The 25,310-nt window shown below is 36.8% G+C and overlaps 1 protein-coding gene across 2 annotated transcripts in view; it reads left to right on the top strand.

Moving 5' to 3' along the window:
- The window catches only part of Arp5 (Actin-related protein 5), a 115,617-nt gene extending 112,795 nt beyond the window's left edge, over positions 1-2,822 (top strand). Inside the window, exon 19 of one of the 2 annotated variants that reach the window (XM_035371528.2) lies at positions 2,390-2,822. In XM_035371528.2, coding sequence (XP_035227419.1) covers positions 2,390-2,613 — 224 coding nt within the window. In that variant the 3' untranslated portion in view covers positions 2,614-2,822. The remainder of the gene's footprint in view (positions 1-2,389) is intronic. The other variant, XM_035371530.2, reaches the window with a different exon arrangement.
- The last annotated feature ends 22,488 nt before the right edge of the window (positions 2,823-25,310 follow it).

The following is a 25,310-nucleotide window of genomic DNA, read 5'->3' as shown; positions in this document are numbered from 1 at the left end:
AGCAATTTTTATAATAAAATAGGTACAGGGTAATCTTTTCTCTGCTATTCCAGTTTCTAAAATAATTTAATTCATCCACAAATCTTAACGTCTGTATAATGTTGTAGATGAAATTATGTTTAATTATTCGTATATTTTTTTCACTTTAGATAAAAGGTTTGATAAATCATGTAAAGAAACTTAAAAAATATCAAATCAAATATATAATATGCCCAAATCATCTGAAAAAAAATATTTAATATTTTGAAATTATCTTTCAAATTTTAATAAGACTTTATAGAGTCATTGAGTAAACTATATTTTATGTCATAATACAGTCAAAAGTCATTAATCCGGACTCGTCGGGACTTCGGCGATTCCGGATTATAGATCATCAGTTTAAATCTGGTAAGATGGCATGCAGAAATTATAAAATTAAAAATATGAAACCGTAATTTATGAAATAAAAAGCAATTATGATCTAAAGGGTATCAAAATTTACAAAAAAAAAAAAAAAAAAAAAAAAGTAGTTTAATATTTATTTGTTTATTAAACATTTATTTCAATGTAAGTTGTTTAAGTTGCTTCGTTTTATGTGATAATACTTTCTCTTTAATTCTATAAACAGACATAATTTCAGTCACAGACATTTGAAAGACATTAATTCAGACATTTCTTCAGTCACAAAGTTCTGCTGTTCAAGTCCTATAATTGCTGTGTCGAGAATACCGACTAATTTGTCAATCGAAATTTTTTCGTTTTCAATAACCTGTGTGTCACTTTCTTCACTATCGGAAGCGAATTATAATGACGAGGAACTTGATTTAAATCATATCAAACATCGAGAGTACATCGAGATGAAATACTACATTTAGTAAGGAATTATAAGCGAAATAAAATAAAAACATCTGCCCTGAAGATAAGGATAGTGCTGACAGATTAACTTCCAACTCATTGCGCGCCGTGGCGTTTCCCCCACCCCCGCGCCACAGAGCAGCGTGAAATTGATAAACAAATTTCGGAATGGTTAGAGAAACGAAAAATATGCCTTTATCCATTTTTTGCAGCAATTCCACTTTATGTTTAATGGACTTCGAAACATACTTTCGCTTTGTAGATCCTTTACATATTAGTAAATATATATCGGAAATTCTATTTGACATAATCGAAAGTTCAAGCTTACTTTTATAAAATTGCTCTAACAGTCTGCAAAAAATAATAAGCCGGATCCAATTTGAAGATTAAGGAACAACGCAATCTGCAACATTAACTGAATTAGATCATTTTAGCTTAGCTTATACCGTCTGTTATACATTAAACACGCAAGCATAAACGTATTATGCTCATGCACACACGCATATTCGCAGCCGTAAAGGTCTTAAGCAGAAAGTTTGTAGCTTTGAGGTCCGGATTATGGGTGTCCGAATTAACGACTTTTGACTGTATTAAAAAGGATAAGTATTAAGTAAAATTAAGGTGAAATATATAAATTATGTTTAATTTTATTAAAGCTTTGCTAATAATTATAAGTATTATCATATTATTCAGGAAATATTGTTTCAGGCTATAAGTTGTGGCATTTGTCTCATATTTCACAATTTTATAACATGGTATGATGAATTTAATTTAAAGTGCTATCTGTTTTAGAATGCAGAAATGTGCATTTCTTTAACAAATATTTTATTGTTATCTTTCGTGGAACAAAAAATTTCCCTGAGAAAAAAATTCTGCAGAAAGGAAGCCACCTTTTCAAAAATCAAAGTAAAACTATTTTGTTCAGAATCACAAATTTTATTAATTAAAAAAGAAAAAAGAGAGATAATAAGTACCTCAAGAAAAATTATTTGATTTCAGAGTTTTCCCTGCCTGAAATCTTGAAGCATAAAAGCATCAAATCAAAATACAAATTTTTAAATTTAAGCAAATAATTGTTTAATAATTGGAAAGATATTTGCTTTAACTTGTGATATGAAGCATCAATTCCGTTGTGCTGATTGAAAGAAACAGTGTTTATTTTGGTGGAATCACACATAGACCAGTTCCCTAGCTGTGATTTAGTTACTCAGCGCTCAGACCTTATTTATCCTTATTTATTAATAATTCTTTTTTTCTCAATTTTAAGTTCATAGGCATGCATCATGCATTCTGGAAGTATTAAATAATATTCTTTATGCACCATTAAAAACCAAATAATTTTGTACCAGGTATATTGGGTTAGGTAAATATTTTATTAATAATAATAATGCTTCGAACATTCAAAAAGTAATTTGTTGAGTATGTTGTAATTAAATGTATTCTTCTTTATATCAGTTAGGTATATTATAAAAAAATAAAATAAAATTACTGATTATTAAGATGTGTTTGTTACTTAATGTTTCAAATATTCAAATGGAATTTTTATTTTTTATAGCAAATCCAGTTATTGATGCTTGGAAAGGAGCTCGAAAGTGGGCCTTAAGTGATGATAATTTAAGAAAGTTTTCTGTGACTCGCAGTGAATATGAAGAAAAAGGTGGGGACTATATTAAAGATCATTTATGCTCGAATCACTACATCACATTTCCTACTCCCACTCGCAAAGTTCAACCAGTTGTTCAGCCAGCTCCGTCTAAATCAGAACCTGAAATAACATGACCTGTGAGAGTGCTTAAGCTGAAATTTCTGAAAAGAAGGTCATTAGCATGTTTATTTCCAAAAATAGTGTGCTATGTTCAGGAAGAACTGAATATAAATTAGCAAAAAAAGAAATGTTAATAATAATTGCAGTCTAAAACTTCATATATTACAACACTTCAAAAACAGTGTGTTATTAAAAAAAGTAAAAATTGTACTTTATCAAACAATCTTACAAATACTTTGTATTCTAGAATAATTTGTAGAAATATCTAATCATTGTCACGTGTTCTATTCAAATACTTTTATAAATCTAGAATGTTGTATAAAAGAAATTAGGCAAACAAAACAAAAAAGAAACAGTTTTTCATAGACGATTTAGTATTACTCATTCAACTAATTCAGTTCTCACTTCGCGACAAGGCAAAAATACATAAAAACTCAAAATATCTATATTAAAAATTTTGAAGTAAATCTTAAACACTTATTTTCTCAAAAAATTCCAGAAGCATGATTTAATTTGCAGCATAATAAGCATGATAATAAGCATGCAGCATAATAAGCATGATTTAATTTGCAATAATAAGGCGTTATCTTTGTTGTTGCGAAGCTTAGTCTCTCTAAATTGGCAACAAATCTACTAATTAAGACACAATAACACGCCGAATAAATACTAATTTAGAAGTCAAACAACAAAAATCAGCGTTAATTTACAAAATTTTCACAGGACTAGTTTCGATGGTTTTACCGAACCATCATCTTCAGCTGCAAAACCGCAAATGAACAAGATAGGAAATAATGTTTAGATAAGATAAGAAAGCCTGGACAAGAATAAGCAAGTGGCGCCATCTGTTGGCGAAACCACAACTAAAACATAATTTCTCTAAAAGCCGAAGGCAAATTTGGATTGGAATTAGGATCGTTAACTAGAACAGAAAGATTTTTATGAATGTGAAATGCCTCTAGAAAATCCAGTTCTCCAATGGAAGATGTTTTTTGAATAATTTTGGCAGCAGAAAAATTGAAAGTGTGATTTTCGGACCAACAATGTTGAGCAACAGAAGACTTCTGTGTTTCCTTTTTTCTAACATATGCCTCATGTTCTTTGACGCGAAATTTTAAGGCTCTCTTAGTTTGGCCAATGTAAATTAAACCGCACTGGCAAGGAATCCTATAAATACCCCAGGAATTCATATCCGGAATGAGGTCCTTGAGTATAGAAGTTGGAATTTTATTGATGGGAGAGTAAACAACCCGAAAGTTAAATTTCTGCAAAATATGTGCAACTTTATAGCTAATTGATGGAAAGAAGGGAATGACAACAGAATTTTTATAATCTCCTAAAATAAGAGTGTGGCTTTTAGTGTGTTGAGATGAGAATTTTTTAACTGCTTGATTAATAATGTTGGGTGAAAAGCCCCTGTCAATAGCTATTGCTTTTAAATAATTTAGTTCTTCATCAAGGGCTAGTTTGGAGGAGCAAACTTGAAGAGCACGGAAAACATAGGAATAAAATGAAGCTAACTTTTGTTTAGTCGGATGACATGATTTAAAGTGTGGTGGAAGGCAAACCGATGAAGGTTTACGGTAAACTGTAGTACTGAAATTGGATGTGTTACGTGTGACCAGAATGTCGAGAAACGGAAGAGAATTGCAAGTCTCAAGTTCAAAAGTGAACTGAATAGCAGGATCAATAGAATTCATTGTTGAAAGAACTCTATTTAAATCATCTTTATTACCTTCAAACAGGGTAAAAGTATCGTCTACGTAGCGGAACCATGCCGGGAAGCTTAAAGTTTCAAACAATTTTGATTCATAATAATGCATGTAGATATCAGCCAGGATGGGACTGAGGGGGCTTCCCATGGCTAATCCCTCAGTTTGCTTTGAAAATTTTGTAAATTAACGCTGATTTTTGTTGTTTGACTTCTAAATTAACAAATCTACTATTCTGCTGTTTCAAATGTAAACAAATATGTCCACCATGTTATTTAAAAATTAGGCTTAACCGCACTTAAACAGCTTTTAAATTGTTGATAATTCTTTAAATATTGCTTGCAGATTTCCTAAAGGCATAAAAACCTTAACCAGAAGATAAGAACAACATAATTTAATCATTTTTAAAGCAAAAAATGCACAATTTACAAACATATAAGAGTAAAGAAACTGAGATCACTGAGCCCAGTAACAGAGTAGATATATATATATAAATATATTATATCAAGCAAGGTAGTAATTACAATTTTGAAAAACTAATCTTGGTGTATATAAATATATTTATATACATTTGGTGCGGCCGGTTGCAACCAAAATACAAGTTGCATATCTACATGTTATAGCAGTCCTATATACAAAATTTCAACGTTCTGAGGCTACTCATTTTTGAGTTATGCGAGATACATACATACATACATACATACATACAGACACCATGAAAAATTCTCTTCAGAATTCATTTTAAAGCAGTTTTGTAATTTTTTTTTGGAGGAAAAGAGTCTTTTATTTTGTCCTTACATACAGATGTCACGCAATAACATCATTAAATTGTGTTCGATAGCAATTAAAATGGATATTTTCATTGAAATATGCAGCCTGAAATGTTTCGCAATTACAATACTTCTTTTTTATTTTTATTTTTTACTTCGTACAAGGAAGTAAAAATTGGATTTTATTTTTTACTGCAGATGATTCTGTACACAAAAGGTAGTGTTTGAAATTAGAAAAGTCAACCTATTATAAGTTTGGAAACTTATATTATTTATGGCATTTTTGGTATATAAAATACATTTACTTGTTATAAAATGCTTTTAAGAGGTGCAGTTAAAATATCTATTAAATAATTAATTAAATGCTATTCTATTCAGTGCAGTTTTATAATATCAAAAATAAAGAAAGATTTTATTCAATGGTAACTGATAACATCTACATTTATATGAGGGAATTTTATTGAAAAATGAAACAATACCACTTCTTTGATGTGTTAATAATGATCTGTTTATAAACTGATAGCTTACAGTCAGTAAGTCAGTCTGAAAGAGACATTGCATATATGTTTGTATATATTAAAATGCTGAGTATTTGTAGAATGTGTCTCATCATGATATGGACTTCTTACCTATTGCCAATAGATGCATTTCTATAGCATATAGGGTTGCTAACAAATTGATTGGAAATGCATTTTGGAAGGGGGGGATCATTCTCGCCATAATTTTTAACATTCTCCGAACCTAAGCAAAAACAAAAAGAAAAAAAAGAATGTGTAATATGAATGATGATGCAATCCAAAATGAATTTTCTTTCATACCTGATGATAACAAATTTTTAATGTAAAAGTTGATTGCAGAAGTAGACATGTTAGTTTCTATTTTTCCCATAGCATACCTAATTTTTGTTAAAAGAGTTATGAACCTTTATTTCCTTAAACATGAGTCCATGGATGTGTATAAGGGTTATTTTTAAAATGATGCATACTAATTTTTTTCCCTTTATTTGTTTCAAACAGTTTATCCTTTATAATTGTCTTATGTATCCCTCTATTTCTTAATTAATACACATGCTAGATTCTCAGGTTTTTCATTTACTTTTGTTCAATTCTTGGATGGCTAAGGCAGCCACTGAAGAAATATCTCCCAAACAGGAAGTCCATGCAGAGGTTCTTTCAACCTTAAGAAAAGTCAAAGTTTGCTAAATTTATGTCCAAACTATAATGATATGCAAAAATGAAGAGAATTTGCAAATTATTTCTATTTTTATGAAAAGTATTGAACCAAAGGTACTAATTATGCCATGGAAGAAATATGTAAATATTCAGAGTTGAATACATAAGTCTACATAAGAACACATATGTGTGTCTGTGAAGCTGTGATTGTGGAGGAGGTTTAAGTGCTTGAGGGGTTTTCGGATATTTTTGTGCTTATATTCCTTAATGATATTTGTTGTATTTCTTGCAAGAATTGAAGATATTTTATAAGGTATCTTGTAAAATAAGTAGCAACAAACGTCTGGATGACAGAATGAGGTGGAGAATTGTCAGTAGATTAAAGGCAGACCAATCACAAGCACAAAGGGCTGCAGAGCTTAGGATAAAGTCCTGTGTCATCTACAATTTCTAGAAACAGTTTCAGAACACTGAATCCATATGAAGAAGATCTGAACAAGGTCAACCAAGATTAACAACAATGAATGAGGATTGTTTTTTGACACTTTCTTCACAGCAACACAGAACTGCTACAGCTTCACAGCTCTCACATCAGCCATATGCTGTCAGTGGAATCTGAGTTTCACAGTCTGTAGTTGCCTGAAGGCTTCACATAGCAATGCCAGAGGACTCGCTGTTTGCTTCCCACTGACTGCAGTTTTCAAGAGAACATGATTAGCATGGTGCAAACAACATTAGTCTTGTGCCAGACTTCACTGAAGCACCGTGCTTTTTACAAATGAGTCAAGATTGAAACTTGTTTTTTATATTTAATCATGAATCATTATAGTCTTATTTTATCTTTTTTATTATTATTGTTTTAATTTCTTATTTTATCTATTATTATTATTGTTTTGGTTTAAAAATGTGCACTGCAAATATAAACCATTAACCCCTTATGTAATGATATATCTGCATCTCTTGTATAAATTATCTCTATTTTTAACTCCCTGCATATTGTATCCTGCACATAATTTTACATAAACTGCCTAAAGTTTGAACCTTATTCTAAATTCAAAAATAAATAAAAAGAAAAATGAAAGAAAACATCTGAAAACTCTGCTTAATGATTCTACTTAATCGTAGTTTCAGCTATCAAAAAATCATCTGATTCTAACGTCTTGCCGCAAACATATAGAAACACAGCAAAGTAACAATATGACAACCCTATATTACAGTCTCACGTGAATCTTTGCGCCAAATAATTCTGTTGGTTAAATGCATTCTTCGCAAGCATACTCGTTTGTACGCTGTTTCCCTGGTAATGTAATTGTGCTTTTGCTAGTTACGTTCGAAGCATAGTCATGTGGACGGGCCTTAACTCTATGAAGCATGTTTGGGACACATTGGGAGGGTAATTTCATCTCACCATCACCCCCCCCTCTAAAACCCATCCCAAAGTTAAAAGCTGCCTTTCTGCAGGAGTGGGATTGACTGCCAAAGAGACTCCTCAACTGCCTCCTGTCCACTATGCCAAAACGCTGCACAACCTATCTGGCTGTGAGAGGGGACCATACCTAATGGTAGACTTGTTTTAAGTTCAATATCACAAGGTAGATTTTATACATTACTGCACTACTTTACTAATAACCATGCATACATAAAAGAACTTTTGAATGGTACATCTCTTTCTCTGTTATAAAACGTGTATTCGGGCAAGATTTCATTAAAATTTATCCATTCGTTTTTTAGAAATTTAGAGGGAGAATAAACCCAGTGGGATCAATCTTAAGGTCTTCCACCCCTCTTTCCATATTGCCAAACCACCACATGATATTTTAAGTGTCTCCATACTGTGCAGACATTTACGCATTTTCATGGCTTCTCTGGAGTTTGAACTTGAGCCCAAGCATATAACAGCCAGCATTGCTAATCACTATACTGGGTGCAATATATTTAATGTTGTTATTGCTTGTGCTCACTTGTTTGATGTAGTCAGCCCAAACCCATGAAATTCCTCGTAGCAAGGAGAGCTAGATAACGCCTGCCGTTGCCAACAGCCTTGAGCACTATTAAGGTGACAGTTCGATTTACCTCAGTCCCATCTCTAATTTTGATGGAGAGCACCTTGGGGGGACAGTTCTGAGGGTCTCCCATACATCTCATCTTCCACCAAACCGCACAAGAGGACTTTCAGCTCGGCGCATATATTTAGAGTACCGCCATGCCGCATCGACGTTATATATTTACAAATATCCATGCCTTCTCCGGGATTCGAACCTGGGCCTTTCGGCACGGCAGTCAGCGACGCTAACCACTATACCGGTTGGGCGGCTATTTTATTTATTATGATGATTATTAAATGGTCTTAAATAACAATCATTCATTTCCTTCATTTTTTGATTATGCATTTTAATTTCTGTGGGTTGAAAGGAGAATAGAATTCTCCAGACTTCAGCTCATGTTCAGAGTTTCTAATCCATGTTTCAACAGTTAGATTATTTGAGATAAATTCTTTATCTTCAATGCCAGGTGATCATTTTAATAACATTCATGTCTGTTTCTGTTCAGGAATTAAATAGTGACAAACTTATCGAACAGACTTTTCTTTTTTTGTTAAAATATGGCAGACTCATATTTTTTAAATCCATGTAGCTCAAAGATCTTCAAGAAAGTCCATCACAAGGTCAGCATTTTGTTCATCTGCTGATGGTGATGGTCTTCCTGGCCTTAGGTCTTTTTATTTGCTGATATCCTTCATAAAAATGAGTAGCAATGATCCCAACAGAATACTCTTTTCAAAACAGTGTTATAAATAGAGAAGAGGGTGGCATTTTCTGTGTGAAAAGTAGTCAAACCCCACTATAATGAAACCCCAGGTATAATGAATGAATCTTTAGGTCCCATCCAGTTTCCTGTACGTTTAATGTTATTTTATACTGCTATAGTGACTTTTATTAGCGAAAGCAGGCCTATGTGGCAATTGCTATGAACAAAATTATGAAGTTTCTTTCTTAATGAAAGCAAAATCTGCCACTGTTCATAACATTTGTATGAAAACTGATTAAAGTGTCTCTTTTTTCTTTCTTTCTTAAACGATGCAATAAAAATGTTTTTTATATGTAAGGTATTTTTGTGTTGCTTGCATTTAAGAATTAGTAACTATTTAAAGTTAACTTATTCATAGACTCCAACTACTACGGATTCTCCGTAGTTTCTACGGAAATTCATGAAAAACTACGAGCTACGAAAAGTATGGAAAAAACTACGGATTTTACAGAAACAAGAGCAGGAGAAGGAGTACGCAAAACAGAACCAACTAATTCATCCGATGATTGGCTGAAAACTCGTGTTATCATATATCACGTGTTGAGTGCATTCCTAGTTTTGAAGAATTAGCCAATCGTAGATCAGTAACTCCAACCGTTAACGACTTATCAATAGTTCCACCCAATTGTCTGTCTCCCAGGTTCCTCGCTGATGCGTGTTTAGGCTGCATTCGGCTGCATTGTGTAGTTTACGGCGAGAGCTTAGCGTGTGTCTTGTGAACTGTGAATCAGGTGAAAGATTTTTAATCATAATGCTGCCTCGAACGAAGAAGCCAAAATTATCAAAGCAGAAGTTTAAAGATTCATATTCTTCAGAATTTCCATGCATTAAAGCGTCCGAAATTTCTGTGAATCACGCACACTGCAGTGTATGCAACAAAGACTTCTCAGTTGCTCATGGCGGAAAAGATGACTGTAAACGGCATGTGTTTTCTCAAAAGCATATAGAACTTGGCACCGTAAAATCTAAAGAAATAACAAATTTCTTAATAAAAGATGATGAAACAGATCCTATAAAAGCCGAATGCTATTTTGTTCGTTTTTTAATTGAACATAATCTACCGCTTTCTGTTTCGGATCATTCCAAAGAGCTTTTCAAAGCAATGTTTCCGGATTCTGCCATAGCAAAAAAATTTAGCTGCGGTCATACCAAAACTGCTGCTATTGTGAAAACGCTTGCAGAAAATACTGTTGCTGATATTATAAAATCAGTGTGCAGTACATCATTTTCTCTAAGTACTGATGGAAGTAATGATAACAATGATAACAAACTGTACCCATTGGTTATAACATACTACAGTAAAGAAAAGGGAGTGATAATTACTTCACTGATTTCTATTTTAGAATGCACGAATAATACAGGAGAAGGTATTTTTAATTGTATAAATGAAAACTTTAAAAACAAAGGTTTAGAATGGAAAAATTGCTTATCATTTTCTTCAGATAATGCTAGTAATATGATTGGAAAGTTTAAAGGTGTAGCATCATTTATCAAAATGCATCAACCAAGAATAATCACCCGAGGTTGTCCGTGCTACCTCTTGCATATAGCTGCAAAAAAAGCTACTGAAAAATTAATTGGCTCAGAAATTGAAATGTTGATAATAGATATATATTTTTACTTGGAGAAAAGTTCGAAACGGAAGCATAGCTTCAAAGTTGCTCAACAAATTTTGGGACAGAATGCAAAATCTCATAAAATTTTGAAATATTGCAGTACGAGATGGTTGTCTCTTTTAGAATCTATAACAAGGATTTTGGAACAGTGGGATGCTGTGATAAATTTTTTTGGAGATAAACCAGATAACAGTGAGAATGAAGGAAAGAGATTGCAAAACATTAAAAAAATTTTACAGTCACCGACCATCAAATTGTACTTGTTATTTTTGAAAAATACTTTGCCTTTGTTTATAACAGTAAATATTAATTTGCAACAACAAGCTCCTTATATACATAAATTGAGAAGAGAACTTTTTGAACTTTTAATGAATTTATTTGTTAGATTCGTAAAACCATCAGTAATTTCTAAAGAAAATGAAGATGTTACTCTAACGTCTATTCCATTTCAGAAGTATAGTAAACAAAAAGAAAATGAAAATTTAGTGATTGGTGCGGAAACAAGACTATATTTAAAAAATGCCAAGTTGAATGAAAGTGAAGTGAAATCATTTTTCAATTCTGTGCGAGCTTTTTTTGTAACTTCATGTTCATATATAATTGATAAATTTCCACTGAGTGATCCATTTCTAAAACATGCTGAAGTTGCTGACATCAACTTGAGAACTGAAGTCTCATTTTCATCTGTTCTTTACTTGATGAATACGTTTCCATCCATTATTGATGAAAAATGTCTTAATCAAGTAGAAATTGAATTTTCCATGTATCAAGTAGATGATTTGAAAGAAATTATAGATTTGCGTATTGATATAGCATGGGGAGAAATTGCCAAATTAAAAAATATGAATGGGTGTATTAAATACAAAGTATTGCCTTCTGTAATGCTTGCTGTCTTAATAATACCTCATTCAAATGCAGCTTGCGAAAGAATTTTTTCTATTGTTAAAAAAAATCAGACGGAATTTCGACCAAATTTAGGTCTTAAAACTCTTGAAGCAGTTTTGATTGAAAAAATAAATATGCAGGCAAATGAAGAACTGTGTTATAAAAAAACATTCTCAAAATCAGAACTTAAGCTTGCTAAGCATGCTACATATAAATCTTTGCATTCATAAATTATGCGTATTTTGTTTAATACTTATATGTATCATTCTTGGTTATTTAAATTTTATTTCCCTGTAGAAATCATATCCAGAATAAAGATATGATTTATAGCTTCTGATTTTTTCTATGATTAGTAGTGATTTGAAGTACTTTTTATTAGTGAATGCTTGAGGAGTTAAAAGAAAATTTCTAATTAAATGTGCATATAATTTACAAGGTATATTTTTAATTATTCAGTTTTATATGTATATGGATTTTAAATGTAATAAAATTGATTACAATTAATTATTAATTTAAAATTAATGAATGGTTAATTACAACATACGCTACGCGCACATTTTCAAAGTTGTAAAAATGTCGTTCGCGCGTTGACTACTGACAAGGTTTGCTGAAGGTTGGAGTCTATGCTTATTATTAAAAACTATATTTTTATCATTTAAAAAGTCTTTTCAACATTGGGAAAAATCTCCCGATTTCTTAAAAAAACTCCTGATTTTTGAGTGTCCTAGGTTGGCAAGAGTTGGGTATCACATCACTACCCAACTCTAAGAGAATGAGAGTATTATAACTATATATTTTCTTAGGAACCATATGGTGTGTATGACCATTGAACCAAAAATCATGAACAGGTTTTCTGATTCCATTCAAATTCTTTTCTGAGCTGATGGACAGAGCTGTACTCAACGCTGATTTTATGTTGGAAATTTTCACTATTTGGGTAAAGGGAAAATAGTAAATCTTCTTTTAGAAAATAAAAAGTTTTTATCCTTTTCAGTTTGTTTTGCTTGAGTATAAATGCTCTTCGAGTTCTTTTCTTTGAATTACATTCTTAAGTCTTTTGCAAGACGTCAGGAATTCTTTATATAGGCATCCAGTATTATTTATATACTGAGGAAAATGACTGTTTTCAGTGAATACTGAATAAGATATATAGATGATAAAAATTATCTTCCTTTTTCATATGTTCCAGAAGAGCAAAACTCTTACAAAAACATACTTAAAAATAATTTTGATTTGAAAAGAAAATGTCTTTGAGGACATTATTAGTGGTCCTTTCAAATGTAAACAACATTTTGTTTTTAAAAAAATTTATGGAGTTAATACCACGAAATATCTCTGGACATAAAACATTTTCAGAATCATTTTTATTTGTTGCCTCTGCTACGCACAGAAAATAAAATAAAATCTTATATTCTAGAAAATTTGCCACTATCAAATACTTTTGTAAGAGAAAGCAGCATTTTTTATTCATAATATTTGGCATATTGTTTGGCATGCGCAGAAGTATTGAAACATATACAGGGTGCCCCAGAAATGTTGCAGCAAATTTCTATAGGTACCCATGCCCGGAAATATCATTGGTAAGTGGTAGCAGAGGTAGAAGACGGGAAAGGAAACAAGGGTGATTAATTTGAAACATTTATTGGACATGAATACAAGTGGTGTACGACAGCTTGAATGTTACAACAGATGCTCGAAGTTTGCACCATCAGACGCCAAACATGCTTGACACCGACGGACCATTGATTGCCGGACATGTTCAAATACACCGAGAGTTTCTTTGATTGTAACAGCTGCGCAGGCGAGTCTTGCCACGAGATCCATTTTATACAGGTGACGGAGGACGGGGACGCCTGGTGTTTAACAGGGGTAAGCAGGCATATGTCCCACGCCCTCCACTAACCAGATGCAACAACTCCCTGGAGCCGCACAAGGCCGCACCTGGAGCTTATTGATATTCCATTCAGATTAAACATGGCCATACAGGGGCGACATTGTGCTACATTGAAATTTGATGTACATTTGTGGGTGGGGCAGTCTTGTTTGTACATTAAACAGAGCATAAACACACATGAAATGTGCACATAAATAAATAAAAAGAATACATGAATATTAAAAACACCTATAACTTTCAAACACCTAAGACGCTTCAGACACGTAGACACCTAAACACTTAAAGACACTTGAGAAGGTACACAAAAACAATTAAACAATTAATACAATACACAATACAATATGCAATTGAGGTAATACAATGTACAGTGACAATATGAAATAATAAACGCATATAATGCAATACTCACATGCTCAGAAGATACGTAACGCAGTGCATATGTACACAGTACACATTACGCAGGACACATGAGTGATAATCTGAGATATTAGCATGTTAACGATAGTAGTGTACAATCAATGTGGCTGCAGAGGTAATACAATTTGCAATAGAGGTAATACAATATACAATAATACAAAGTGCAATAATAAACACATATTATGCTGTACTCATATGCACAATTGATACCAGACGCAGTACACAGATACATGGGATGCAGTACGTAGGACACAGGATACAATGCAATATGCAGCGGAGGTAATATAATATACAGTAATACAGTAATAATCACATATAGTGCAGAATTCATATGCATATAATTTACATAACGCAATACACAAATACGCAGAACACTTTACTCAGGACACATATGTAATAATCGGAGATATTAGCATATTACGCGCACAGTGCAGTAGCAATAATAGTGTACAATCAGTGAAGCCATAGAGGTAATACGATGTGCAATAGAAGTAATGCAATATACAATGATATAAAGTGCAATAATAAGCAAATGTAATGCAATACTCATAAGCACAAAAGGTACAAAACGCAGGAAATGATATGCATGACGCATAAGTAATAATTTAATGCATTAGCATTTACGCGCGCAGTACAGCAGCAATAGTAGTGTACGAGCAATGCCGCCATAGAGGCAAGTACTTGTACAGGGTATACATATGATGCGATACGTATTATACATACATAAAATACAATATGCTGTGATAAGCATATGTAAAGCAAGACTCATGCTCAATTGATACAAATCGCAATACACGGATGCGCAAAACGCGTGTGCTTAATATACGAAACCCTATACACCGACACATAAAATACTATACCCATTGCACATAAGTTACAGAGATATAAACATGTTGCATACATTGCGCATTAAAACACGTTACGCAAATTTCATTATACTCATAATTAAACATTACATCAACATAATTAAAACACCCAAGTAAACATAATTACACATAATTAAACATTACAATGTACACATTACGTATTAAAATCAAATATAAGCATTTTCCGCGCACAGTGTTGTTGCAATAGCATAATTACAAATCAAATGGCAATTTCCAAAGTTTGGTTATTTCGTACAAAGGCGCACATTTCAATCTGGCGATAAATTGCAGTCTGGCAATTATTGCAATCTTGCAATTTACAATAATAATTACATATACACATATACTGTAGTGCAGTACTCATATGCGCAAAATATACAAAAGGTACAAGAAGCAAAATGCAGATATGCAGGAGACGATATGCGTGACACATAAGTTATAATTCGGAGACATGAGTATATTACGAGCGCAATACAGAAGCAATAGTAATGTACATTCAGTGCTGCCATTGAGGCAAATACTTATTCAGTGACAGATGCATATAGTGCGATACACATTGGACATACACATAAAATAAATATGCTGTGATAAACACATATAACGCAATGCTGAAAACAAAATACACAGATGAGCAAAACGCATGCGCTTAAGATACAAAACACTATACCCCAAACTTAAATTACTATACATAGTGCACATATGTAATAAACAGGGATATAAACATGCATGGCATATATCATGCTTAAAAAAAAATTAACATATGATGCGTTGGTCCGTTATGCACGTTTGTTGCACAGATTATAGCACAATTAGCGTAGCACAGTTAGCGTAGCTCAGTTAGCACAGGCACTCAGTATACTGCGGTTGAGGACTTCTGTGAAGAACGGCGATGGACGTTTTAAGTCGGGTGACAGACGTCTTGACCCTGTGTGGCTAGGTAGTTAACCATTTGGCAAATTTTATTCACCACTGCACGGTTTTTAACCGTGAAACGGAGCAAGGCATCGAGATCGGTGGTAGGCTCTGGAAGGTGCATGGCCGAGGTAAGAGGGCATGCGAACAGGTAGTGGTTAGGGTTGCCTTCTTGTCCGCATATGCAGATGTCTGTGGTAGTACGTGGGAAAGGGCCCATGCCCTGTTATAAACCTGGTAAGCGGCGGTATGGAGCAGAGTCGGCTAGTTGAGACTTTTGGTAGAAAAATGTGAGCGCGACGCCCCGTGTCGCAGCTGTCCCAGGCTGTAATGGTTGCTCGTGTGAGCTGTGACTTGAGGTAGGAGGATGGAGCTGGTAGGTTCACTTCTATGGCCTCATGGTTGGTGGCTGCCTCGTTGGCTAGGGCATCTGCAGCTTCATTGCCAGCAAGGCCCACATGGGCCTTCACCCATATGAGTCTTGCTGGGTTGGAGCGATGCTGCTGCAGTAGACTTTGAATGTCTTTGATGATTGGTGATGTATGTCTGTGATTTTTTATGGCATGTAGTGTTGACTGGCTGTCAGTGCAGATTATGGGTGAGCGGTAGTTGAAGCGTGCAGCGTGTGCTATGGCCTTCAGGATGGCGAGTGCCTCAGCTTGGAAGATGCTATTATGTGGTTGGAGATGGCCCTTCCAGCTTGTGATGACTTCATTATGGTGGGTAAGAAGGAAGGCGCTGCCGACTCCTGCGTCCTGCTTAGAGCCGTCCGTATAGTAGACAGGATGAGCGCTTGTGATATTTGAAGAGGGAGCTTTTGGGATGCTGATGATGACTCCTTTTCCTTTGTCACCTGGATGTTGTCTGCTGTGATGCCTTAGGTGTTCGTAGGAGGTGGGGCTGAAGGTGTGTCCATTAAAGGTGGCATCTTGTCTGAGTTGTAGAATTCTGGTGGTCGCTGCTTCCTGCGTGGCTCTGTGATAAAGGGGAGGGATGCCGGCTAGTGTTAGTGCTGCGGATGTCGCAGTGGTTCGAAAACCTTTGCATATCATAAGCGCGAAAGGACGCTGGATAGTGAGTAGCTGTTTTTGCTTTCTGCCCTGCATTGGATTTGCCCAGATTGTTGCGGCATACAAGCAGATGCGTTCTATGACGGTTGTGTACAGGATTTTGTTGATATGAGGATTCTGACCCCAGTTGATTCCTTGGAAGAGTTTGGCTTTTCTGGCTATTGCGTTTGTTTTGCTGCGTATGTACTGAAGATGGGGGATCCACGTCAGGCCTCGATCCCAGATAATCCCGAGGTATTTGAGCTCAGAAACGATCTTGATATTGGTTTGCTGTAGCTTGATACAGGGTTTCCGTGTTGGGTTGGTGCCTGGCTTTGGAATAATTAATGCTGCGGATTTATCGATGGAGAGCGTGAGTTTGAGTTTGGTGCATAAGGTGTTGAAAATTTCACATGCGGCTTTACCTCTTTCTTCTGACTCATTTCGCGTACGTCCTTGGATGATGATAGCCGCGTCATCCGCGTAGGCAGTGATCTTTGCATAGGGCGGCCATGCATAGGTGAGGACTGTGTTGAACGTAAGGTTCCAGAGGAGAGGGCCGGCACATGAGCCTTGTGGGCAGCCTCTCTCCTGGACCTTGACTGTAATGCCTTGGTTGTGTGGCACCATCAGCTTGCGATTGCTTAGATAGTCGCTGAAGGTATTGAAGAGATTTTGTGGGCAGCGAGTTGTTCTGAGGGCCTGTCTAATGGCAGGCCACCAAAGTGTATCAAAGGCGCTGCGCAGATCGAGAGAGATGAAGGCACTGTGAAGTTGTTGTTTCCTGTTGCTGTGGATGATGCGGCGAATTTCTTCAAGTGCGTGGATGGTGGATCTTCCTGGCCTGAAGCCGTATTGCTTACTACTGAGGATATTATTACATTCAAGGTGGTGACTGAGGCGCTGGACTAACAATTTTTCATAAATTTTGCCCATGGCTGGGAGCAGGCATATCGGTCTTAAGGAACGGGGGTCTTGTAGGTCTTTATTCTTTTTGGCAAAAAAGACAACATGACCTGTTTTAAAGGCAGTTGGAAAGATTTGAAGTTTAAATAGGCCATTGAATAGATGCAAGAAGAAGGCAGGTTGTGTGGCGAAAGCAGTTTTGAGAATATTGTAGTCCAGGCCGTCAGGCCCTGGCGCTTTCTTTGTTGAGAGGATTCTAAAGATTTCTGAGATTTCTTGCATGCTGAAGTCCATGTCATTTGCCGTGTCAGGGCAGGTGGTGTCCTGTCTGATGCTGCGTTGTTCAGCTGTGTCTGTGGTTGGATCATCGGGAGGAAAGATCGCGTCCATCGTGATGGTGGCCGTGGCGGATGTAAGGTTATTGTCCTGTGAGCCTGCGGCTTGTTGAAGATGAAGTTGATGTGGGCGAAAGACTTTATTGGTGCTGATTTTGTGCAGGATGCCAAAGGGGTTTGCATTTGTGGTGCAGAAGCGTTTCCAGCTGGTAGTTTTAGCGGTAAGGATATTTCTTTTGTAAGATGCTCTCTCCATTCTGTAGAGGGCTAGATAATGTGCCTTTCCTTCATCTCCTATGACTTTGTTGATCTTGCGTCGTAAGGCACGGCATTTTTGCCGTTGTGTTTGTAGGCTCTTGGTCCACCATGTGATCCCATCGAGTTTTTTGGCAGTGCGCATGGGAAGGACTGCATCGCAGCAGTTTTGGATTTCTTTGGTTATGCTAGTTGTGAAGTTGTCAAGGTCCTCAGCGTTATTACAGCTGTGAATTGTTGGGATGGCGTCTGTGAGGAGGGTTTTGAGTTGATTCTTGAGCCTGTTTATTTTACTGCCTGGGAGTCTGTATCTTTTGAGTATTGGGATGGTTGCATTGTGTGTCAGCTGGAAGAGTATGAATTTGTGGTCTGACAGGCTTTCTGTATCTACCACTTCCCAGTTTTGCAGGAGATTAGTTGCGTTGCTGCTAGAGAGGGTTAAGTCAGGCCAGCCCTTGTGATAAGTGTTGTCAAAGGTAGGTGGTGCTTCTAACGAGTTGTGGAGATGCAGGTTTTGCGTGGCAATGTAGTCCTCTAGACTCCGCCCCTTTGGGCTTGTGTCCGGGTATCCCCAATGCGTGTGGTGGGCATTAAAATCCCCACCAATGATGTGCGGAGTGTGTGGACACTTCTGCTTGATTGTGTCTAAAGCTATTGTAGCATCTTGTATAGAGTCCGTGGGCGGGGAGTAAAGTGAGGTAATGGCAAGAGCAAGATTGTTTGTTTCCAATAGGATGGAGACACAGTCGCGCTCTGTGAGAATGTTGATGGGGGACCAGGCTGGATTACATATGATAATTGCAGCGCGCGGTGGAGAGTCCGAAGAGACATTCTGCTTTTGGATGATCCTCCAAGTTAGTGGGAAGCCTGCTATTTGGCCTTCTTTGCAGTATGGCTCTTGAATGAGGATAAGGTCAATGTTTTGTTGAATTGCGTGTGTTGTGGCCTGTGTTGCTGCGGCTTTAGCTCGTTGTAGGTTAATCTGTAGACAGCACAGAGGACTGGTTAGCTGCAGTGAAGTGCTGTTGTTGGTGGTCAAATTGGCACTGTGCACTACTTGCGTGCTGCCTTGCTGGCTGGAGGTCGTCGTAAATAGTACTTCTGCGGACGCGGTCCACGTAGTTGCTGTAGGAAGGGCAGGTGGTATGGTATGCTGGGTGGTCGCATGGGATGTTACTTCTTGTCCTGTGGTTGTAATCAGCACAGTTGATACAGGCTGGTCTTTTGGCAGTGCAGATTTTGACGTTATGCTCACCTGAGCAGAACGCACAGTATTCCTTATTGCGACATTCGTGCTGCAGGTGTCCAAACTCCTGACATCGGTAGCAGCGTTTTGTGCTGAAGTGTTCCGTGATACGGTGGGCTCTCCAGCCAATGTACAGACGTCCGAATTGCATGATCCTGTGGAAGGTGGAGGGTTGGCACTCGGCGATCCATTTAACATTTTGGTTTTAGTCGATGTAGTAAGTTAATTGAAGATTTTCGGACACCAAGTTTTGATTCTAAGGATGCTTCTAGGTCTTGCTGTTGCAAAGTGGCAGGTAGGTTATGGATGGCAATGCGCGGGAGTCGCGTGGTAGGGCTTTTGATCTTTACCAATTTTTTAGCACTAGAATTTGAAAGTTTCTCGGAAAGCCTGTCGTAATCTTCTGTAGTAGCACACTCTACGGCTAAACCTCCTTTTTGTATGTGCCTGATTCTATGCACTTTTACTCCAATCTTTGGTAGTGGAAATTCTTCTGTCAGTTTTTGCCTTAAGTCTTTGCTGGTTAATTCCTCTTGAGGATAGATGAGTAGTGTAGGTAGTGATTGCGGCTGTGGAGAGGCAGCTGCGACCTGGGAGTATGTGCGCACAGCAGTTGTATGCAGCTGTGTAGGGTTGCTTGGTAAAAAAGGTACTGGAACGTCTGGGGCAAGTGAAAGTCCTGTATTTGAAGCACAGTCGTGGGTCTCCTTAATGCCTGGGCCCTTTAGGGCTAGTGTCTTGAGGACTCTAAGTGTTTTGGTGATGGCGTCTCTTACGTCCGTGGGGAGGAGGTATCTTCCACCTCTCTTGCATGTAGCAATGCAGTAGCACTCTTTATAAAGTGCTTGGATCGTTTCTTCGTAGGTGTGCTCCGTAGAGGTGAGTAATGTTTCTGGAACTATGCTGCTGACATAGGTGTATGGATCAGACATCCTGCGGAAACTGTGACTTTTGCGTTTGTTCTGCAGCTTGTGAATGTGTAGGCGGCTGAAGGAACATAAACTTGAAATCCTTTGCACGGGATAATTGTGCGCTTATGGCGTAAAATGTGGGTACTGAAGCAGCACTAGAAATGCGCTAAAGAAGCTGCACTAGAAATGTGCTAAAGAAGCTGCACTTGAAGTTGAGTATTTTAACTCAGTGGAAAGAGGTGTTGAGCAAATATTAGTGACACTGAACTTGAAAACACACACTGAACTTGAAAACACACACTGAACTTGAGAACACACACTGAACTTGAAAACACACACTGAACTTGAAAACACACACTGAACTTGAAAACACACTTGGTGACACTAGAAGAGACTTAGTAATCCTGAATGCACTGTGACGTTGTGGGCACTAAAGAACTAAGAGAAACTGTGCACTAATATAGTAAGCTGAGGCCTTAAGGATAAGTACTTGTCATTACGTGCTCTATTATGTTAAGTGGCATAGTAAGTAATTGGCAATATGATACAGAATGACAGAGCTGATACCAGTAGCTGAATAGCAAAACAATGTACAATGCAAATACTATATAAGTTTGTTACGCACAATACAGACACTAAACAACAGACATTAGATGAAGTGCTTTTCAGTCATGAATAGACAGAATTAGTGAGCTTATAAATGCGACACTTCAGTGATAATGGCTTCACAGGGTTGTAGTGGCGTACCAGAGGTTTCGAAAATCGTAAAAGTAAGAGAGAACAAAAAGTTCAGTTAGGAATGAGAAAAAAGGGGGAGAATGTAAGGAATAATTAGGGAGAAATCTTGAAGAGCGGGAAGGTGGTGGTAGGAGAAAGCCGAGGGGTAGAGAAGGTGGTTAGAAGTGGTGCTGAGTGAAAGTGACTTTAAGTATCGAAGGAATATAAGAAATAAAAAGTGGATTAAAGGCTATTACAAAGGGAGAAAATTGAAATTGAAATGGATGTGCTAAGGAGATATATTTTTAAAGAGCTGGTCTTACGCTGAGAGGGTAGGTGAGAGAATTATGGGACTAGGTGAATAAAGTGGGGAGTTATGGGAGAAATAAAAAACAATTAAGGGTATTAAAAATGGAATAAATTACGAATGGAACGGGTGAATTAAAGAGTTATATTGTTAGAAAGCTGGTCTAAGCAGAGAAGGGAGGTGAAAGAATTACGGAGCTAGGGGAGTTATGGGAGAAATAAAAGGCCGATTATAGTCTAATAAAAATGGGAGAATTAAAAGCGATGAGGATATATTAAAAATTTATATTGCTAGAAAGCTAGTCTTAAGTAGAGAAGGGAGGTGAAAGAATTATGGGATTAAGTGAATTAGATGGGGAGTTAAGGGAGAAATAAAAGTGGAAAAAAGCGATATAATTCGATTAAAAAGGGGGAAAGAACAGGGAGTGGGGGAAGAAAGTTGTTGATGAGATAGGGTTGTAGCTTTGGTTATTAGGAGATGAAGGCAAAAGAAATTATGGTTCTATTGAAATTAGAGCGGGAGGTATAGTGTAAAATAAATTATAATATAAATTTAATATTAAAAGAGGAGGGGGCGCTTGTATATTCAAAACTATTAAGTGAGTAGGATTCTGTAAGGGGAAGAAGAGAGGATTACGAAAAAATGGGTTTGGGAGAGGTTAGTGCATTAGGGACCGGGAAATTGGAGAAATAAAACGAGATTAAAGGTAATTAAAAGCAATTAAAAACGTTATAGATAGAGAATTAATAGGAGTTAAGATATGAGAGTTGTATATTTTTGAATGGGAGTCTAGGGGGGTCTTCTATTAGAAATTGGAGTGTCTAAGTCAGGAATAAAGAATTAGGGGGGCTAAGGGTAAAAGTTTAGACTTAGGCTTAGGAGCCTCTGGTAACTCTGAAACGTGAGACCATATGGCCAAACGTGAGACCATATGGCCGACCAAACCATATGGCCCGACCCTGCGCTGCTACACGTAAAAAATTGGACGGAGTTTGTGGACTGTTAAGTGATCAGTCGCGGGAAAATATGTGCACAAAAAGATCCAAATATAAAATATTGCATAAAATCAAAAAAGAACTATAATTACAAGGTAAGCAAAGAAATACATGTAAAAGCTTCTTTAGATCGTAAGTCTAGCGTAATTACAGGCTGAGATATTGATTTTTACAATTTAAAGCAAAATTAGCACTTGAATAAAATGTGGAAAAAGAATCAAAACATTGAATTAAAACATTTTAAAATGCATTTAAAAATGCAGCAATTAAAACAAAACATACATGAATATAAGTGACATAAAAAGTTAAACATATACACTTCAGATTGGAACTTTATACAGATTATAAACTGAATTGGAGGTAAGATATGATTTTTTCAAAATTATGGATCAATATGAAAATAATTAATCATATGGAGGTAAGATATGATTTTTTTCAAAATTACACACCAATTTCGGGACTTAGAAATAATTGAGCACTTTTCTTAGCCCTACCAGGGCACCACGTGGTAAGCTGGCGGAAGGCGACCGTAGCAGTGGCGGCATCACATATGAACAAAAGTCCGGCACTTTTGCAGCAGCCTAGAATCCTTTGTTTTCGGCACAAAAACACTAATAACTAGAGAAATACTTGGCGCACACGCAAAAATAAAATATTCTCGGATGCAGCGTATATTCACACACAATTTAAAACAAACAATACACTTCCGGCGGCACTTTTTCCACCAAAAATCTCAAAAATACAGGAGCGAATCGAAACGACGTCTGTCCTCGATGACGGTCCACACGGCTCACGATCCATTTTATACACAGCAAGATCGTGATACACGGCACTTTTGATGACTTGTCACAAAAAGAATTCAAGGCTCAATAAATCCGGTGAGCGTGGGGGGGGCATGGAATCAGTCCACCACGTCCAATCCATCGATTCGGGAATGTTCTCTTCAAATGGCTACTAACATCCAGTCCAAAATGAGCAGCCGCCCCATCATGTTGGAACCACATGTTGCGCCTCTTATTTAATGGAACGTTGTCAAGCAAGTCAGAAAGAAACTGCTTCAGAAAGATCAAATAATTCGTGGCATTCAACCTGGATGGTAAAAGGTTGTAGGGTTTATATTTATTTTAACTAACATTTATTTTAAGTTTAAACTATCTTTCCTGTCAAGCCTTACTTTTCCCTGGAACTGCCAATGCCAGAATATGTAAATTTTAGTAGAACGCGCAAGGATTCAAATTATCAGCGGAAGTATTATGATTTAAATAGGAAGGAAACGAGTTCGGTGTCTGATATTCTTACTTCACGAGCGCGGAGGTAGTTAGCGAGAAATTGAAGAACCCCGCGTTTCGGCCTATGTGCTTGGCGGGAAGTAGTGTTAATCGTCCAAGTGAGCTTCAAGTCTGCTGAATTAGCAGCGGTATTGTAAAACGCGGTGAGTTAGTTATTTTAGAGAGCCTCGTAGTTAGAGTCTTGTCTTTAAGTTCTTTTCAGGTTATTATTTTTATTTGACCGCCGTGTTGGCGCCGTCTGTAAGCGTCAAGAGCACGCAATAGTAATTTATTACGTTGAATAAAAAGGGACTTAAACCCTTTACAAGACTCTGTGTTTTATCCTGTTTTCACAGTCACCCCTTGGTTGCGTGCAAGTTGGAGGCGCGCAACGTTACATTGGCGCCCGAACAGTTATCGAACTGAAATGGCCGAAAATTGGATGGAAGCCGCTGGACAACACCAAGAAATGACAAGCCAGTTAAAAGGATTTGGATACCTTGTCCATACTTTGAGAGCATCAATCAAGCCAAACGTCCATTTCGACGGAAAAAATTCGGTGGCGGTATTTCTCGAAGGTCTAGAAAACCACTTTCAGCTCTACCCTGTGCCTGAAAGACAAAAAGTTGGCATCGCCACATCAGCACTAAGAGGACAGGCCGCGTTATGGTGGAAAAACATAGGCAAATTTTTATTAGGGGAATTTGGAAGCCAGACATATATATTTGAAAATTTCAAAAAATCGTTAGTAAAGGCCTTCCCCATAGTGAAAGATCGCGCACGGCTGGAAGCCGAACTATATAGTTTCTATCAACGGGATACAGCAGAATTGACGGACTTTATTCTACGAAAAATCAAGCTAACGGATATGCTGTATGGAAAGAAACCCGATGCGGAGATTATTGAAATAATATTACCAAGATTGTTACCCGCTGTTCAAGACTACTTTGAAATTAGAAACCCAAGCACATTGCAGGAACTCTTCGAATTGGCGGTGAAGTTTCAAAATCGCAGAATAGCGGAAAAAGCGAGAGGGGAAACATATTCTCAAAGTACCCGAAGGAAATCTTCAAAGGAGGAAACCAGAAATGGAAATCGCTCTTATGGGGGAAAAAGCTATCAAGCTAACGCATCGAAACTCGAAGGTCAAGGCCCAAAAAGAAAATTTGAAAATAAACATCCGCGTACCCAGAAGACACAGATTGAAAGGAAAGCTTTAAACGAGTAGAGGGGCCTGTGAAAGGGAGGGTCCAGACCCCGGAAGTTTTAAAAAAACCCTCAAATAGACATTTAAATACGGTCATCGTAAAAAACTCACAGCTACCAATTATACAAGTCCTGGTTGGCGATGTACCAGTAGAAGCCCTCATCGATACAGGAGCAGAAGGAAATTTTATGAGTGAAAATTTCTTCAAAAAGAATTTTTATAGGGTACGATTATTTAAAACCAAAAATACGGAAATTATAGAGGCGCAAGGAAAAACATGTCACTGCATCGGGAAATTATCATTAAACTTACAGGTAAAAGAGGAAAGTCTCAAAGTATTAATTTTTGTGGTGAAAGATCTGCAACATTCTCTTATTTTAGGTATGGAGTTTTTAAGGGCCGCGAGGGCCAAATTAAATTTTCAAGATAGTTCCGTGGTGTTGGACATGGACCAGAGGGTGGTGGA

The sequence above is a fragment of the Stegodyphus dumicola genome, chromosome 8 (assembly GCF_044657685.1).
Source record: "Stegodyphus dumicola isolate Sdum_Otavi_A_Nest chromosome 8, ASM4465768v1".
Lineage (NCBI taxonomy): Eukaryota > Metazoa > Arthropoda > Arachnida > Araneae > Eresidae > Stegodyphus > Stegodyphus dumicola.
Note: the sequence above shows the minus strand (reverse complement) of the source record. Positions and strands in the feature narration are given on the sequence as shown.